Source organism: Cinclus cinclus, chromosome 5, assembly GCF_963662255.1.
Source record: "Cinclus cinclus chromosome 5, bCinCin1.1, whole genome shotgun sequence".
Taxonomy (NCBI): Eukaryota; Metazoa; Chordata; class Aves; order Passeriformes; family Cinclidae; genus Cinclus; species Cinclus cinclus.
In genome coordinates, this window is record NC_085050.1 from 1,969,992 (window position 1) to 1,986,395 (window position 16,404).

The 16,404-nt window shown below is 64.1% G+C and overlaps 5 protein-coding genes across 9 annotated transcripts in view; 2 read left to right on the plus strand and 3 right to left on the minus strand.

Annotated features, from left to right (window-relative positions):
• DCTN1 (dynactin subunit 1) overlaps positions 1–1,360 on the minus strand; it is a 50,878-nt gene extending 49,518 nt beyond the window's left edge. For both annotated transcript variants that reach the window (XM_062493914.1, XM_062493916.1), the window contains exon 1: positions 1,338–1,360. The gene's annotated coding sequence lies outside the window, so the exon portion shown is untranslated. The remainder of the gene's footprint in view (positions 1–1,337) is intronic.
• Positions 1,361–1,540: 180 nt separating this feature from the next.
• On the plus strand, positions 1,541–5,474 carry LOC134044158 (uncharacterized). 4 transcript variants are annotated; one of them, XM_062493255.1, is made up of 5 exons: positions 1,541–1,656; positions 2,579–2,718; positions 3,262–3,364; positions 3,457–3,623; positions 4,142–5,474. In XM_062493255.1, exons 1-5 carry the CDS (start codon positions 1,557–1,559, stop codon positions 5,423–5,425), a joined length of 1,794 nt encoding a protein of 597 aa, XP_062349239.1. In that variant the 5' UTR covers positions 1,541–1,556; the 3' UTR covers positions 5,426–5,474. The 4 variants fall into 4 exon arrangements, with proteins under 4 accessions (XP_062349239.1, XP_062349241.1, XP_062349240.1 ...); XM_062493257.1 differs by lacking the exon at positions 1,541–1,656 and having other exon boundaries at positions 1,713–2,993; positions 3,212–3,364; XM_062493256.1 differs by lacking the exon at positions 1,541–1,656 and having other exon boundaries at positions 1,713–2,718; positions 3,212–3,364.
• A 105-nt stretch (positions 5,475–5,579) lies between these two features.
• Positions 5,580–7,678, minus strand: LOC134044159 (retinol dehydrogenase 12-like). Its single transcript, XM_062493258.1, has 6 exons — positions 7,507–7,678; positions 6,688–6,927; positions 6,511–6,600; positions 6,234–6,422; positions 5,857–5,963; positions 5,580–5,768 (listed from the first exon to the last, which is right to left on the minus strand). Exons 1-6 carry the CDS (start codon positions 7,661–7,663, stop codon positions 5,580–5,582), a joined length of 972 nt encoding a protein of 323 aa, XP_062349242.1. The 5' UTR covers positions 7,664–7,678.
• A 1,234-nt stretch (positions 7,679–8,912) lies between these two features.
• On the minus strand, positions 8,913–11,274 carry C5H2orf81 (chromosome 5 C2orf81 homolog). Its single transcript, XM_062493228.1, has 6 exons — positions 11,173–11,274; positions 10,691–10,754; positions 10,515–10,598; positions 10,206–10,438; positions 9,988–10,101; positions 8,913–9,866 (listed from the first exon to the last, which is right to left on the minus strand). The coding sequence occupies exons 1-6, from the start codon at positions 11,272–11,274 to the stop codon at positions 8,913–8,915; spliced, it is 1,551 nt and encodes a 516-aa protein (XP_062349212.1).
• On the plus strand, positions 11,273–15,919 carry WDR54 (WD repeat domain 54). Its single transcript, XM_062493259.1, has 10 exons — positions 11,273–11,292; positions 11,782–11,989; positions 12,440–12,502; positions 12,582–12,648; positions 13,141–13,197; positions 13,268–13,395; positions 14,200–14,300; positions 14,380–14,542; positions 14,765–14,839; positions 14,985–15,919. Exons 1-10 carry the CDS (start codon positions 11,273–11,275, stop codon positions 15,114–15,116), a joined length of 1,014 nt encoding a protein of 337 aa, XP_062349243.1. The 3' UTR covers positions 15,117–15,919.
• The last annotated feature ends 485 nt before the right edge of the window (positions 15,920–16,404 follow it).

The following is a 16,404-nucleotide window of genomic DNA, read 5'->3' on the forward strand; positions in this document are numbered from 1 at the left end:
GGAAGGTGACAAACACCCAGCACATTCCAGGAATTCCCAATGAGCTCGAACAGACCGGGAATTTTTAAAAACCAACATGGGAACCCAAAAATGCTGCATGAAATTGGGGCCCATCTGCTGTGGAACAGCCCAGGAAGGTCCCTCCTGACAGGAATTCTGGAATTTCCTGACCAGTCCAGAGGCAGGGATGGCACCAGTGGAGCCACCGGGACCAATGCGTCTCACACAGGTAAATGGCCCTGCCTGCATTCCGTCCCTTAATTAATCATTATTCATTAAGTGATCCGAGTAATTAATTATTCATATTGTGCTAATGAGGGACGGTCGTGCTCTGCCAGAATTCCCAGCACACAGAATCCCCTGCTGGAAGATCCTGTGCTTTTCCTGGATCCAGGACTGGAAATATCCATTCATGCCAAGCCTGCCACGCTTAATGAGCCCCCCCCGCCCCCACCTCCAATTAGCCCGGGCATTAATTCATTAATTACTCCTCGAGACTGAATCATTCCTACCCTGCCTCCAGATCAAACCTTCCCAATCCCGCACAGAAAGCACCACCCTCATCCCATTACTGACCACCCCTCACACGGAACCCAAACACCCCCCAAAAAACCCTAAATCCTCCCTAAACACCTCCCTAGACCCCTAAATGCCCTCAAATGCCCCTAATTCTCTCCCAAACACCCACACAGACACCTCCACACTCCCATAAAATGCACACAGACCCCGAACACCCCCACAGATTCATCCATCCACCCCTAAATCACCCCAAAAACACCCCCGTACCCACGTCAAGATCCGCATAAACCCCTCTAGAGCCTCACAAATCCCTCACACAGACCCACCCACCCCCCCCCAACACCCCCAAAGAGCACATACATCCACGCAGAGCCCCAGAAATTCTTCACACTGACCCCAAAGACTCCCCAGGCCTCTTGGAATCGCTCACGCATCCCTCCATAAATCCCTAAACCTTCTCCAACATCGCCACGGGCGCCTCTAAATCCCCCTAAAACCCTCACACGGACCCCCCCCCCACACACACACGTACAGACCCCACCACTCCTTTAAAACCCCGCATACACCCCAAACCCCTCACCCAGACCCCCAAATCACCCCTTTACACCCCCTCAACCCCCTCCCAACACCCCTTTATACCCCCATACCACCCACACACAAAACCCCAGACCCCCCACAACGAAGGACGCTTAGCATCCCACCAACAACTCGACACCTCTCTCTTTCTCCCCCAACCCTAAATCAAACATCTCACGCCATTCCCGGGACATTTCGGCAACCCCCGATTCCAACCCCCATAACCAGGCCTTCCCCGGTACCTCCGGCCCGGCCGCTCCCGTTACCGTCGACCCCACCCGACAAAAGGACCCCAATGGGCTGCCCCACACCGTGCCTGACGCCCAGCGCGGCCGTACGGCCGCGCTGGGCGTCAGGCACGGTGTGGGGCAGCCCTCCGGGGCAATAAGGGCGGAAGGGTCTTCACTGTTTGCGCATGCGCAATATGCAAATCGAAGCCAAGAAAAGGGTGGAGTCGAGTAATGGCGGGGCCAGATCCGGGGAGGAGGATGAGGAGGAAAACGAGAGGGAGGAGAAAACAACGCGATGTGGACGGGGAGGAGACTCAACTGGGAGGCTCTGGTGAGTGCTTCAGATCTGGTACGGCTCGCCTACAGTAAGGGGGTGGTGGTAGGAGGTGTTGCTATGGAAACGCGTGGTTTGTTCCCTGCGCTTGGTTGGGATGGGGTCCCGAGTTTGGTTCTTTCTGGTCGTGATTTCGGGACTGGGGCAGCGTAGGGGCCGGGGAGAGGCGATCCCTTAAAGGGTTGGCCGAGGGTTCCCCAGGATGGGTCTCTGAGGGGGGGATCCCAAGGTGAGGTCCCCGAGGACGGATCCCCAAGGAGATGCTGGCTCGAGGAGGGTTCCCTAAGGATGGGGTCCCCAAAGCCGCCGATGGAAGAGAGGGAATCCCTTTCCTTGGAATTTCCCCGCTGGATCCGAGCCGGTTCTACGCCCTCCCCAATCCCCCATTTCCGTGTCCCATCCCAGTGCTTCCCAATCCCCTGTAGTGACATCCCGTGTCCCTCGGCTGTGCCGGGGTGACAGTGACAGAGGGACATGGCCCTGCCATGATTGCTCACCGTGCCCGCGTCCCGAGCTCCCGTGTTCCAGAGCTCTTTCCATTCCCTCCGGTGTGTGCCTGAGCTGCTGCCCAGAGTGACATTTCCCAATTCCCAAGGGTCTCCTCCTGGCCCAGAGGGTCTTTTCCCATTTCCCGGGGTTCTTTTCCCATTTCCCGGGGTTCTTTTCCCATTTCCCGGGGTTCTTTTTCCTAGTCCACGGGGGTCTCCTCCTTTCTTCCAGGGTCTTTTCCCAGTCTCCAAGGACCTTTTCCTGATCCTGAAAGGGTTATTTCCCAGTTCCCGTGGTCCCATGCTCCCTTTCTCCAGTTTCCAGCCCCTTTCCCCATCCCAGTTACCCTTCCCCGCTGCACTGGGATGTCTTCTGAGGAATCCAGGAACCTGGATTTGGTGTGGGGCTAGGACTTTCATTATCCCTTCAGGAATCGTCCCCTCGTTTATTGCTGAATTCCAAGGATACCACAGCCAGCTCCACCGCCCAGGCGTCCCGGTTAAAACCGGATTAATTCCCGGAACCGAGGGATCCCGTCCCGGAGCCGCCGGTGCCTGCCGGGAGCTGCGAGTGAGATTTGGGATGTCCGGGAGGAGTTTCCGGGGACTGAGCCGCCGGACCCGGTGCCGGTTCATCCCTGGATCGCGGCGGGATTCTCGCCGGGAACAGAGTGAAACCGGAACCGGCACCGGCACCGGACGGTTTCTAAGCCAGTTTGGGGCAAGTGGCCTCAAAATGAGGTCGGGCTGTGACGGGTGGCGGTGCCTCGTCCTGTCTCTGAGTGTCCCATCCCCCCAGCGGTGGTTGTCCCTGACTGTCCCTGTCCCAAGTCAATGCCCCATCAGGTAATCCCTGACTGTCCTTGTCCCCATCCCTGTCCCCAGGCGATGCCCTGGTGGCTGTCCCTGACTGTCCCTTTCCCTGACTATCCCTGTCTCAGAAATGCCCCCGGCAGTGGGAAATGCCCATGGTGGTTGTCCCTGACTGTCCCTGTCCCAGGGATGCCCCGAGGGTAGGCAGTGCCCATGGTGGCTGTCCCTGACTGTCCCTGTCCCTATCCCAGGGATGCCCCAGCGACGGGCAGTGCCCAAGCTGACCACACTGTGCCTGCAGAACCTGGCCCAACACATGCAGAGCTTCTGGGCCAAGGACTACAGTGACAACTACCTGGATGAGTACAAGTTCCGCTTCCTCGTGGGCCCCTTCAACGACCTGGGTGAGGTCTGGGGGATGGTTCAGGCCACTGGGGTACCCCCGTGGGGGCATCTGGGGGTCCCAGGACTCGCTGAAGCCCCTGTTTCCCCCCAGCCTCAGGGCTGGTGCAGGAGCTGCTGCAGCTGCTGGGGACGAGCCGGCGGTTGTCACGTGCAGCGCTGCACCTGCTGCTGCTGCCACACCTGCGCCAGCTCAGCCTGCGACCCTGCCCCACGCTCGCCAACAACGCCCTGGGGCACCTCATCGTCCTGCGCTGCCAGGTGGGCAGAGGGGATTGGGGATGAGGGTGCCCACCTGCTGTGGGGGTGGGAGAGCGGGGCAGGGGTGCCACGGTCTGCGGGAGTGAGACTGGGAGTGACATTTGTGGGGTTGGGGGTGCCTGCCCTCTATGGGGTGGGGGGAGCAGGGCAGGGGGTGTTATGGTCTATGAGGCTGGGTGTGACCACCCTCTAAGGAGATGGGACAGTGGGATGGGAGTGCCCATCCTCTGTGGGGTTAGGGATACCCACCTTCCATGGGGTAAGGGGAATAGAGCTGGGAGTGCTCAACATCCATAGGGCTGGGGATGCCCACCATCAATGGGGTGGGGAATTAGGCTGGGGATTCCATCTTCTGTGGAGCTGACGGTCCATGGGCCGAGGGACTGGGGCAGGAGGAGCAGTCAAGACGTGCCCACCTCTGAGTCTTGAGTTGCCCACTCTCTGTGGGACAGGGGGGCGAGAGTGGCATCCGTGCCCCTCCTGCCCACCCCACTCAGGGTCTCCCCGTGTGGCTGCAGGGCCTGACCGTGCTGGACCTGGGGGGCTGCGGGCGGCTCTCGCCATCCGTGCTGGTGGACCTGGCCGAGGGGCTGCCGCAATTGAGCCGCCTGGGGCTGGCCCACACCCAGGCCAATGTCCAGGTGCTCTCGGCCGTGGGCTCCTGCTGTCGCCACCTGCGGGAGCTCGATGTGAGCGGCTGCAAGAAGGTGACACCGCGTGCCTTGCGGCACTTGGGCTACGACCCCCTGGCACGCACCCCGGGATGCTCCATGCTCCGTGTCCTGCTAGCCCGTGACCTGGAGCACGCCGGGGATGGGAACATGGTGGCTGCTGTGGCCTTCCTGCTGCTGGCCCTGCCATACCTGGAGGTGCTGGCACACAGTGCCCTGCCGGATGCGCTCCGGCTGCTCCACTCGCGGCAGCTGGACGGCACCAAGGACTCAGAGGGTTTCCCCTCTCTGAAGGAGCTGGCTGCGGCAGAGGGACCCTTGCTCATGCTGGCCCTGCGGCACCTGGAGGAGGTGGAGGAGGATGTCCTGTGCACCGTCCGTGCCGTGTGTCCCAGGGCTGAGGAGGTCAGCGTGTGGCTGGGGGACAGTCCCAGCCCCTCAGTGCTTCAGGAGTTGCAGGGCTGGAAGTGCCTGTCCCGGCTGACGCTGGGCTGCTCTGGGCGGCACGGCCGGGCACTGGCAGAGGTGCTGCCCCTGGCACAGGGCCTGGGCACTCACCTGCACACCCTGACCCTGCACGGCTTCAGCTGCCGTGACCCGCTCTCGCTGCCCACATTGCTCGCCAGCTGCCCCTGCCTGCAGAGCTTCAGCGCTGAGCTGGAAGTTCCACCGGATCCCCACGCTCACGACGAGCCTCCCGAGGAACCCCCAGACTCGCCACCAGGCTGGGCCACCGACCTGCTGCCCCGCGGGCTACCCCGGCTCCAGAGCTTCTCGCTGACCCTGGCCGGACCCGTGCCGGCCGCGCACCGGCCAGTGCTGAGCTCTACGCTGGCCTCGCTGCTGTGCGAGGCCCCTCAGCTGCGGACCCTGCGCCTGCTGGCCGTGCCCTTCCCTCTGGATTCGGTGCTGGAGCCGGCGCTGGCAGGGCCCGCGCTGCAGGAGCTGCGGGAGCTGTCGCTGGCCGAGAGCCGCGTGTCCCCCGGTGCCGTGTGGCAACTGCTGGGCTCCGACGGGCCCCTGCGGCGCCTGGACCTGTCCCGCTGCCCTGACATCCACCGGCGTGACTACGACAGCTTCCAGCAAGCCGTGAGGAAGCAGCGGCTGGATCTGGACATCAGCTGGGAGTAGCGGCGCGTGTGACGCCGGGGTTTTTAATAAAATTCGCGTTTACACCTGGCCTGCACCGTGTTGTCCCCCCCGGCAGCACAGGGTGGGCACAGGGGGAGCAGAGCGGTGTCCGTGTCCCCCTTCCCGTTGTGCTGAGGGGTGACATCCTGGTGGCTCAGTCCTGCTCCGTGAGCCCCGTCAGCCTCTCCGATGCTTCCCAGAGTTTCCGTGCCAGCGCGGCATCGCGGGCGGCAGTGGAAGGCAGCGCCAGCTGGCAGCTGCTGTCGAAGTATTTCCCGGTGATGCCCGCAGCTTCCTCCGAGATGGCGCAGAAGATGGTGCTGGCAGCACCCTGCTCGGCCGACTGTGGGGAACAGGGGTGAGGGGGGAGTCTGTCACCCCCCCCACCCACCCCTTTGGCCCCGGGATGGGCAGGACCCGGCCCCACTCACCATCATGAAGGGGCGGAGGAGGCTGAAGAGTGCCCGCACGGGCCAGCTGAAGTGGCGCATGATGCTGGTGCTCACCACGCCGGGGCTCAGCGCGTTGGCCGTCACCCCTGCCAGGCCGCACCGTCAGCAGTGTGGGGTATCCCGGGGACCCCAAATCCCTCTGGGAGCAGCAGGAGCAGCCCCCAGCCTGCCCTCAGCCTGGGGCTCTGCCACCCTTGGGAGTCTCTAACCTATGTCAGACCCCCCCCGACCCCCCCCCCTCCCCCCCAGCTCCACCAGCAGTTCCTGAGACCCAGAACAGGAGCACAGAGTTGGGACAGGGGATGTCCCCAAGGTGCCACATGGCACGGCTGAGCCTGGCACGGCCCAGCACCCACCTGTGCCCTGCAGGCGCCGTGCCAGCTCGGCGGTGAAGAGCACGTTCATCAACTTCGTGCTGTTGTAGGCAGCATCGTACCCGCCCGGGCACCTCTGCCCCGTCAGGAACCCGCTGTCAGCCGTGCCCACGCTGTGCCGGAACGACGACACGTTGACCACCCGAGCGGGTGCTGAGGCTTTCAGGAGGTCTGTGCAGAGCAGGGGCTGAGCGGGGAGGAGTCCCATGAGCTTTCCCCCCCCCCCCCCCCCCCCAACTCCCCCAACCCTCGCACTCACCCAGGAGCAGGTTGGTGAGCAGGAACGGGCCCAGGTAATTGGTGGTGAAGGTTTGCTCCAAGCCCTCCGATGTGATGGCAAAGGGCAGCCCTGGAAAGGAGGGTGGAGAGTACTGTGGGGCATCAGGATGGGGTGCTGGACCCCTGTTGAAGCTGCAGGGTCTCGCCTGGCACATACCGGTGACGCCGGCGTTGTTCACCAGCACGTCCAGCCGCGATTCCTCACGCAGCACAGCGCTGGCAAAGGCGCGCACCGAGGCCAGCGAGCCGGTGTCCAGCAGCCTCAGCACCACCGCCGGGTTCCCGGTGGCCGCCCGGATCTCCTCCACGGCCGCCTGGCCCCGCTCCCAATTTCGGCATGCCAGGATGGTGCGGGCGTTCCGGCGTGCCAGGTCCATGGCCACGCACTTGCCAATGCCTGCGGAACATGGAGTGGGTGTGGGCAGATCCCAGCCAGATCCCTTTGGTGAGGGGTCCCCGTGGGTCTGTGCCCCTGTCCCCGGGGTTTGGGCAGCCCCTGCCACAGCCAAAAGCACCCAGCAGGAAATTATGGGCACTGGAGTGGGAATAGAACCCAGCACGTGTGGGGCTGCTCTGCCCCTGGGTTCATGTGGACATCCCAATCCCAGCCTGTGTGTGCCAACATCCCCAGCAGTGCCAACCCAACCACATGCTTGGCAGCGGAGCACAGGTGGGAGCAGTGACCCCATCCGTGGTGTGACATGGTGGCCGTGGTGGCCAGTGCCGTGGTGGCCTTGTCTGTCAGTCATTAACAGGGCCGAGATGGAGTCCAGCCTCAGAAGGTGGGCAGGGGGCTCCAGGAGCACACTGTGGGTGCCCAGGGACCGGCCACCACCTGCTTCTGCAGTCATTTGCACTCCCAAAGCAGGGACTGGGGCCCTGTGCTGGCGAAGGGACAGCCACGTCCCCTGCATGTCACCCCACAGCCATCACATCATCACCCACACACGTGTCCCTGCCACCCATCCCTGCTCACCGCTGTTGGCTCCTGTGACAATCACTGTCTTGCCCGTCAGGTCGGTGGAACACTTGCAGGGCTCCCAGGGGCTTCTGCGCGTGGCCCAGAGCAGCAGGGCCAGGAGCAGGAACAACAGGAGCCACCACGGGGGCCTCAGGGTCCCCAGCAGCTCCATGGCTGGGCGCAGGATGGGGTTGGGGACAGAGGTCACAGCAGGACCTTTGCCCAGCCAGCAGCGTGGCACAGCACGAGTCCCTCTGCTCGCTGCTGGGAGCAGAGGAGGGACAGCAGAGTGGCTGGAGCAGGCAGAAAGGTGAGCCACGTGTCTCCTATGCCACCCCACTATCTCCTGTGCCACGCTGCCAGTGAATGACAGTTAATTTACTTCCTTTAATAAGCTCTCTATGTTGTAAAACCACAGGTGTAACTCTGTTCCAACATGTTCAGATTTGCCCAGCCTGGACTGAAAAAGATGTTTTCCATCCCAATGTTCCTCTGAGGTGTTGAGTAACAAGGGAGGAATTGCAGCAGAACAAAAAAAAAAAAAACGGGGTCACAAATAGGACTGGTGATTTTGGGGTTACTTGTCTTGTAGGGCCACCAGAGTGGACCCTCGACGAGCACTGAATTAAGACCCGAGCGCGCGATGGTGAAACCACTCTCACGCTAATTAGGAACTCTAAACCACGCCGGCTCCATCATCTTTTACTAATGAGGAACCGAAAGCCACACCTAAGGCCTCATGTGGTGCTAAAAAAGAACTGAAAAGCACGCCCGCTGTCACATCTCATGCAAATGAGCTGAAAACCACGCCTACTCCTCAAATGCTAATGAGGGTCTCTATAAATACAACTCAGGCAGTGGCTCAGGGACATGGAAAGATCCCTGTGTCGCATCCCTGTCCCCGGTGCCACCTCAGTGTCCCCGGTGCCACCCCAGGGCTGCTCGCCCTCACCCCTCGGTGTGGCTACAGGAGGGGCGATGCCCCCCGTGCTGTCCAAAGTCCCCGTCCTGCAGTGCGGGGTCACTCGGACACTCCAGGGCTGGAGCACGTCCCTGCGGGAGCAAGGACCTTCAGGAGTGGCCCAGCGGGCGAGGACAGTCCCAGAGAGAGACCCCGAGCTGCGCCCGGAGCTGCCGGGAAAGCAGAGGAGGCTCCGGGCAGCTTCTGCCCGCCCTGTCCCGCCGGAGCAGTCCCGACCCGGGGTCCCCGTTCTCCAGGACGGAGAGCTCACGGGACGAAGCCACACGTGTCACATCCCCCTTATTCCTCATTTGGGGACAAAGGGATTGCGGGAACCAGCCACGTATGGGTCCGGGCGCTGGTGGCACCATGAGTGCAGCTCCCGGTGCTCCCGGAGCGGCTCCGGTGGGACCGCCGGGTCCCCGGCCGGGTGAGGAAAACTCATTTAAAGGTTTTTTATTTACTTCTGGGTTTTTTTCAGCAGCGCTGGCAAGGAACCCCGAGGTCCGGGGGAACCGCATGGTGCCGTGGCCGGTGCCATTTCCTGCTCCGGTACGACACGGGGTGCCGAGGAGACCCAATGGACCGGGGATACTCCCGGCGCTGGGACAGCCCCCGGGAGCCGCCGCATTCCCAGCGGGTTTTCCAGCTGCTCCTCTCCATCACTGTACTCTGAGATCAGGCACTCCGGGGAGGGCAGAATGGGCTTCAGCTCCTTCTCCGCCCTTCTCATCTCCTCGTCCTCCTCCTGCTCGCCGTTCCCGTGCCCGCCGCGCCACACCGGGGCCGGCCCGCGCCGCTCGCTGTTGCCCCAGCGCACGGTGACACCGGGTGCCAACCGAACCGAGGCCAGCCAGGGGTCACACAGCTGCGGCTCGCCCTTGGGAGCCCGCCCGGCTACCGGGAGGACCTGCCGGTTGCCAGACGGGATTATCCGGGACCGCGAGCCTACCGGCCGCGCCCGCTCGGGCTCAGTGGTCACGTCTATCACCTTCACTTTGGGCAACACCCAGCGAGCGGCATCGCGGCGGGCACCCAGCCTGGGCACCCCGGTGCCGCGGGAGGATCTGCGCGGCAGGACCGATGCCAGGCTCGTGCGGGAGGAGGGAGGGGCCGGTGGCACTCGGGTACCGACTGCTGCCGTACCCTCTCGGGACTCCCGTGGTGCCTGCGCTGGGGGTTGCGAAGGCACGGCCGGAGCAGGAGCTGGGGGTCGGGACGCGTCCAGCGGGGCCGGGCGGGGTCGCTGGGGCCGGGAGAAGCGGTGGGCCCTCCTGGGGGACCGGGGAGCGATGGGCGGCTCCGGCTGGGGTGGCTCTGTCACGGGCACGGCGGTGACAGCGCCGAGAACCTGAGCGGAAGGAGCTGCGGCTGCTGCAGAGGGGGACTGGCACGGCGGCATCGCAGCGGGGACCTGTCCGGGGGACAAAAGAGACCCGGTGTGGGTGTCGGGGTCGCCTGTGAGGTGACCCGGGTGTCTCATGGCCCCGGAGCCGCTGGGGCTCAGCCCGAGAGGTGATCGGGGCACGTCTCACCTCGACCGGGGACAAAGGGACATCGGGGAGGGAGACAGCGTCGCGGACCTCGCCGGGACACGCGAGCGGACCTTCTTCAGCCTCGGCTGTCACGGAGAGATCCTTGGACGGGACCTATCGGGGGGGCAGAGGGGACCCGGTGTGGGTGACACCGTAAGTCCCACGGCCCGGGCGTGTTCCGGGGGAGTGGTCGGGGAAGCGGTCGGGGAACGTCTCACCTCTTCCGAGGGTAGAGGGACATCCGTGACGGAGACAACGCCCGGTGTACAGGAGTCCCAGTGACTGGTTTGGGGCTCCTCGTCCTCGCTCCAGACTCCGTCACGTTCGGGATCCGGATCCCCCGCGCGGTCCGGGTCCCCGTCGTCCCGCACCAGGAACCGCCACTCAGCGACGAACAGGATGGCGTCCCGCGCCCGCGACACCGCGAAGGGCACCCGCTGCAGAGACAGGGCTGAGACCCCAGCTCAACTCCCAGCCCCTCCCGGACCCCCCCAAATCATGGGGGAAGGGGAGGTGCGGTCTTTCACCTGCCGTGCCACGGCCGCCAGCGCGCACGCGGTCAGCACCCGGTCCAGGAGATCTTCCAGGATGGGCCCGACGTCCAAGGGTTCCTTTGGCAGGGACGCCTCATCCGGGGACGGGGGAGGCTGGATCTGGCTCCGGCCGGGGGTTTTGGAGGATTTCTTGGACTGCTGGGACTGGCCTCGGACTGGTGTGCGCGACTTGTCCAGTTTCGATTTGGCACCCGTGCCGCGGGATTTCCTTTTCTGCACCAGGACAGAGACCCCCACCAGCCCAGTGCACCCCAGTATAGCCCAGTACACCCCCACGCAGCCCAGCGTGGCCAGTCAGCTCACCCCAGTATAGCCCAGTACATCCCAACTCACCCCGGCATGACCCCCCAGTTCATTGCAGGACATCCCAACCTGCCCCAGTAAGGCCCTCCAGCTCATCCCAGTACATCCCAGCCCAACCCAGCATGGCCCCCTAGCTCACCCCAGTACATCCCAGTAGGTCCCAGCCCACCCCAACACGGCCCTCCAGCTCATCCCAGTACATCCCAGTATACCCCAGTACACCCCAAGTCCCCACATCCCCCAGCTCATCCCAGCCAACATTGGCCCCCTTTGCCCCGCTTTGCCGCCTCTCAGTTCTCCCAGTCCCGCCCAGTTCTCCCAGTCCCACCTCGGCCATCCCGCCCCTTTGGCGTCCCGGGCTCCACGGCAACGTGACGTAATCACTGCGCGCCGCGAGCTCTGACGTCATCACGCCGCGACGCGTCTCCATGGCGGCGGCGAGCACCGGGTGAGCGGGGAGGGGGAAAGGGGAAACTGGGAGGGCTGGGGGACACTGAAGGGGAACAGGCGTCAGGGAGGGCGGGACGGGCAGGGCTCGGGGCTCGGGAAGGGGTCAGGGAAGGGCGGGAGGCCTGGGAGGTGGGGCTGGGGTGTGGTCGCTGGCCGAGGGCCTTGGGCCGGGGGTTGTGGGGGGCTCTGGGAGGGGAGAGGGGTGGATCTGCCCCCCAACCCCCTGGAGATCTCCCGACTCCTTTGGAGTTGCTCCCGGCTCCCTGAATCCACCCCTCCCCTTCTGGGTCCCTCTCTGGACCCACATCAGCCCCTCCGGAACCATCCCTAGCCCCTCTTGAATATGCCCCCGTTCCTTCTCTGGACCCAGCTCACCCCCTTGGGTCTGCTCCAGACCCCCCAGAATCTGCCCCAACCCCCTGGATCTGTCCCCACTCGCCCTCCGGACCCACCCCAGCCCCCGGCTCGCTGTGCCCCCCCCCCCCAGACCGTACCGCCGGGAGCGGAGCCTGGCTCTGAGGAACAGCAGCTCTGCCCTGTACAACAACCTGGCCGTGCTGTGCACTCCCGCCCGGCCCCCGGCCTTCGGAGCCGTGCACGGCACCATCCTCAGCCTGCTGGGCAGCGAGGGTCCCCCCCGGCAGCTGCAGGCTCGGGGAGGGGGCTCGGCCCTCAGCACCCCCCTGCTCACACAGGTGAGCACAGGGAAAGCCTTGGCTGGGTGTTCCTGGCATCGGGCAGGGGGTGGGACATGGCCCTGGCACTCTCCTGGCACTAAAATGGGGCAGGGGGACCCCAGGATCCTGCAGTGGCAGACTGTGGGGAGAGGGAAGGAGGCCCCTGAAGAGTCTGTGAGACTCTGGGGGAGTCCCCGAGGCCAGCAGGGACCCACCTGTGGGAACATCAAACAACTGGGGTGGGGGGACTGCCCACCAGGAGGGGGGTTGGGGGGTCCTGCCCCAGGAGCAGGGGTCTGGGGGGCTCCAGGAGGAGATTTGGGAGGTTTCATGAGGGAATTTTGGGGGTGCTCCAGGAGAAGAACCACGGGAGATGGGGTTGGAGGGAGGTTTTGGGGGTCCTGCCCCAGAAGGGGACAGTGTGGTCCTGCAGTGCTCCCCACTCCCACCCCGCTCTGTCCCTCCCAGGCCGCCTGGTGCGAGCTCCCGGCGCGGGTGCTGCTGGTGCTCACATCCCAGCGCGGGGTCCAGGTGAGGCCTGGGGGGATTTCGGGGTCCTGGGGGTCCCCCTGTCACCCCCAGAGTGTCCCAGCCTGTCCCTCCATGCCAGATGTACGAGTCTGATGGCTCCACCATGGTGTTCTGGCACGCGCTGGATGTCCCGGAGCAGCTGGCAGGTGAATGAATCCCTCAGAGAACCCCCAGTCCCCCAGCACTACCCAGACCACCAGTGTCCATGTCCCCAAGTGTCACATCCACAGGGCTGGTGAATCCCTCCAGGGATGGGGACTCCACCCCTGGCAGGGTGGAAATTCCAACCTTTCCCAGGAAGGAATTTTTCCAATATCCGACCTAAACCTCCCCTGGCACAGCTTGGGGCTGTTCCCTCTCATCCTGTCCCTTGTTCCCTGGCTGTCCCCTCCTGTCAGGGAGTTGTTCAGAGCCACAAGGTCCCCCCCGATCCCCCTTTTCTCCAGTCTGAGCCCCTTTCCCAGCTCCCTCAGCCACTCCTAGGGCTCCAGACCCTTCCCCAGCTCCTTTCCCTGGACACCACCAACTCAGTATCTTGTGAGAGGCCCAAACCTGTGCCAGGATTGGGGTGTGACCCCCAGTTCCTGTCACAGAGATCGGTCCCTGGCCATGAGTGACACAAACCTGTTCCCTTCCAGCACATTCCGTGTTCGCCCGAGGCATCGCCGCAGCCGGCGGCCGCTTCATCTGCGTGGGTGAGCCCAGGGTGTGGGGAGGGGGGTGGCCCTGGGGTGACCCAGTCCTGCTGACCTCCTGACCCCACAGGGACGTCCTTTGGGGCCGTGCTGGTGTTTGACATCCCCCCAAAAGGGACCAACGTGACGCTGAACGAGGTCCTGGAGCAGCACCGGGATCCCATCACCGACATCGCGGCCGAGCAGGGCCAGGCCCCGGTATGAGGGGAGGGTGGGAGACCCTAAATCTCATCAGTCCCACTCCCTGCCCTTCCCACTATCCCAGATGGCTCCAATGTCCCACCTGGCCCTTGGACACTTCCAGGGATCTGGGGCAGCCACAGCTTCTCTGGACACCCTCTGCCAGGACCTCCCCACCCTCACAGGGAAGGATTTCTTCCCAAAATCCCACCCCAATCTCCCCTTCTCCAGTGGGAAGCCATTCCGTGTGTCCTGTCACTGTATCCCTTGTCCCAAGTTCCTCCCATCACTCCTGGAAACTCCTTAGGCATTGGGAGTGTGCAGATCCCTGCACACTCACCAGCCGTTTCCTCCCACTCAGCACTTTCCCTGATGAGTCACTGAACTTTCCTTGCTCTGGGATCCCCTAGGAATTCATCCCCCAGAACCCATTCCCGAGCTGCTGTGTCACCGTGGGGACACGGAGCTGTTGTATCACCTCCCACTGCTGCCCGTCCCCTCACACACCCCCCTGGACTTTGCTCCATGAATGCCGAAGGTTCCCAGGGCTGCTCTGGGACATTCCCGGGGCTGGGAGGAGTCGGGAATCCTCATGGAGGGAGGGGTGCCCTGATTCTTCCTCGAAATCCACCCTCGGTGTGGCAGCATGGGCAAAGACGGACGAGTTCCAACGGAGCCACCCGCGGGAGTTCTGTCAGCACTTCAGGAGCTGCTTCAGCTTGTCCTGGTGCCCGTGGGGCAGCCCCGGAGCCAGGACAGTGCCATCCCAGAGTGGGGGACAGTGCCTAGTGCTCAGTGCTCCTGAGCCATCTCTCCCCACAGGATGGGGCTGGGGACCTGGTGACAGCTGATGACTCCGGGACCCTCTGCCTCTGGAGCACTGGGGATGAGTTCACCCTGGTCGGGCAGATCCCAGGATCTGGGTGAGCCTGGGGATCCCACAGGGTGTTGAACACGAAGGAGGGACACCCTAGAGGTGGTGACACATGGCCCTGTGTCCAGCTCCACCTGCTCCTCGGTGACGCTGTGGAACGGGATCGTGGCTGCAGGCTATGGGAACGGGCAGATCCGGCTGTGGGAAGCGGGATCGGGGCGGATCTGTGCCCAGGTGAGCGCCCACGCCCGCTGGATCTACGCGCTCGACCTGGCACCGCTCACCGGAAAGGTACGGAGGGGACAGGGTGTCACCTCTGGAATCACACCTGGCATCACCCTGAGCGTCCCATGCTGACATCCTGCCCAATATCCCAACCTGCATCCCACCCCGACATCCTACCTGGCATTGCAACCTGAAATCCCAGCCTGGCACCCCGCCCCAGTGTCCCATCCTGCCCCATGGCACTGCCACCTCCGTGGTGTCCCCACGGTCCCTCCACTCCCCTCGCAGCTGCTGTCGGGTGCAGAGGATTCCTTTGTCCATGTCTGGAAGCTCAGCAGGAACCCAGACACTGATGACATCGAGGTGAGTCCAGGCCTAGGACACGGACACGGGACTTGGAGTCACGGCTGCTCCATGGGGACTGGGGACCTGGGGCAGGGATGTGGCCCTCGGAGCTGTGGCTGCCGTGGAAAGCTTGGAATTCCGTCTGGATCCGCTCCCACCACAGATCCAGCACTGCCACGCCGAGTGTGTGACGGACACGCAGGTTTGTGGTGCCCGGTTCTGTGACCCTGCTGGGGACACCTTTGCTGTCACCGGCTACGACCTGAGCGAGATCCTCTGCTACGGCCCAGCTTGAGGCGGGACTGCCGGGAATATCGGGAACACCGGGAATGCCGGGATGCTCCGGCAGCGCAGCCGTGGGAGAGGGGTGAGCACAGACCCCCCCCTCCGCCTCCAGCTCTGTAGGGATGTGTGGGGGGAGCCTGGCCAGGTTCCCCCCTTCCCAAAGCCCTCCTGAGGGCTGGGAGCTGCTCCAGCTTCACCACCCCGAGGGGATCCCCGGGATCCTCCCGTGGCTTCCCGCCCTTCCCGGAGGGTGGCGTGGCTGGGAACAGACCCGGCTCAGACGGGAGGATCCCGGGAAACCTGTGCTACCTGCTGCTCCGGCCAGGAGAGCCCCGAGCCCAGCCCGACGTCCCCGGGTGCAGCCCTGCAAAAAATGGGGGGAGGGAGGCCAGGGGAAGGTGGGTTACCTGGGAGTTCCCGCATCCCAACCCCCCACAGGATCCCAAATCCCCAGGGAATGCTGCAATCCCATGGCCGCTGGCCAGATGTTTGAGGCCCCAGCTGTGCTCTGGGGCAGGAAACAGCAGCAGCAGCTGTAGCAGGACCCCAGGGACCTCCCCGGGTCCCCTCTAGCCCCCCTGACTGTCCTGACCCCCCCCATGGGAGCTGAGGTGACCCCAGGCTCTGCTCCCAGGGTCCTGTGAAACTGGGAGGGGGAAATGGGGGCTCCCAGTCTTGGAGAGGCCCTGAGGTAGGGGGAACCCCCAGCCCCTCTTGCCATGCCAGGGATCTGCCCCATCCATAAATGACCCCCCCCCCCCCCCCCCCCAGTCTATATGTCCCACTCGTGTCCCCCCCAGCGTGTGGGTTCTGTTCCCCACCCCCCTGTGCTCTGTACCCCACTCCCCCAATAAATACACCCCAGTGAAGCCCTCCCGTGTCACTCCTTCCTGGGGGGGGCACAGCAGAGTCAGGCTCGGTTACAAAAAGCTTTATTAAAGGTTAAAACAGCCGCTGCTGAGGTGAGGGTGGGGGACCCCACTCCGGGCCAGGTGGGGCCACGAGGCCAGAGGGGGCCGCTGTGCTCCTGGGGTAAAAAAGTGTAAAAACGGTTGTGCAGTTCAGCCCGGGGGCCGGGATGGTGCCCTCCCCTTCTTACTCCGGGTTGGGGACACAGCCCCGGGACAGGGACAGTGATCCCCCCGGGACACAGCCCGGGGCCGGGGGGCCCGTCCAAGGCACAGAGATGAGCCGGGGGCTCTCGCAGCCACACAAGCACCCAGGGACCCCCTCCCCGCGCCCACCCCCCACCCACCCCGCTCCCTGCTCACAGCTTGGATCCCCCCGCCTCACGGGGG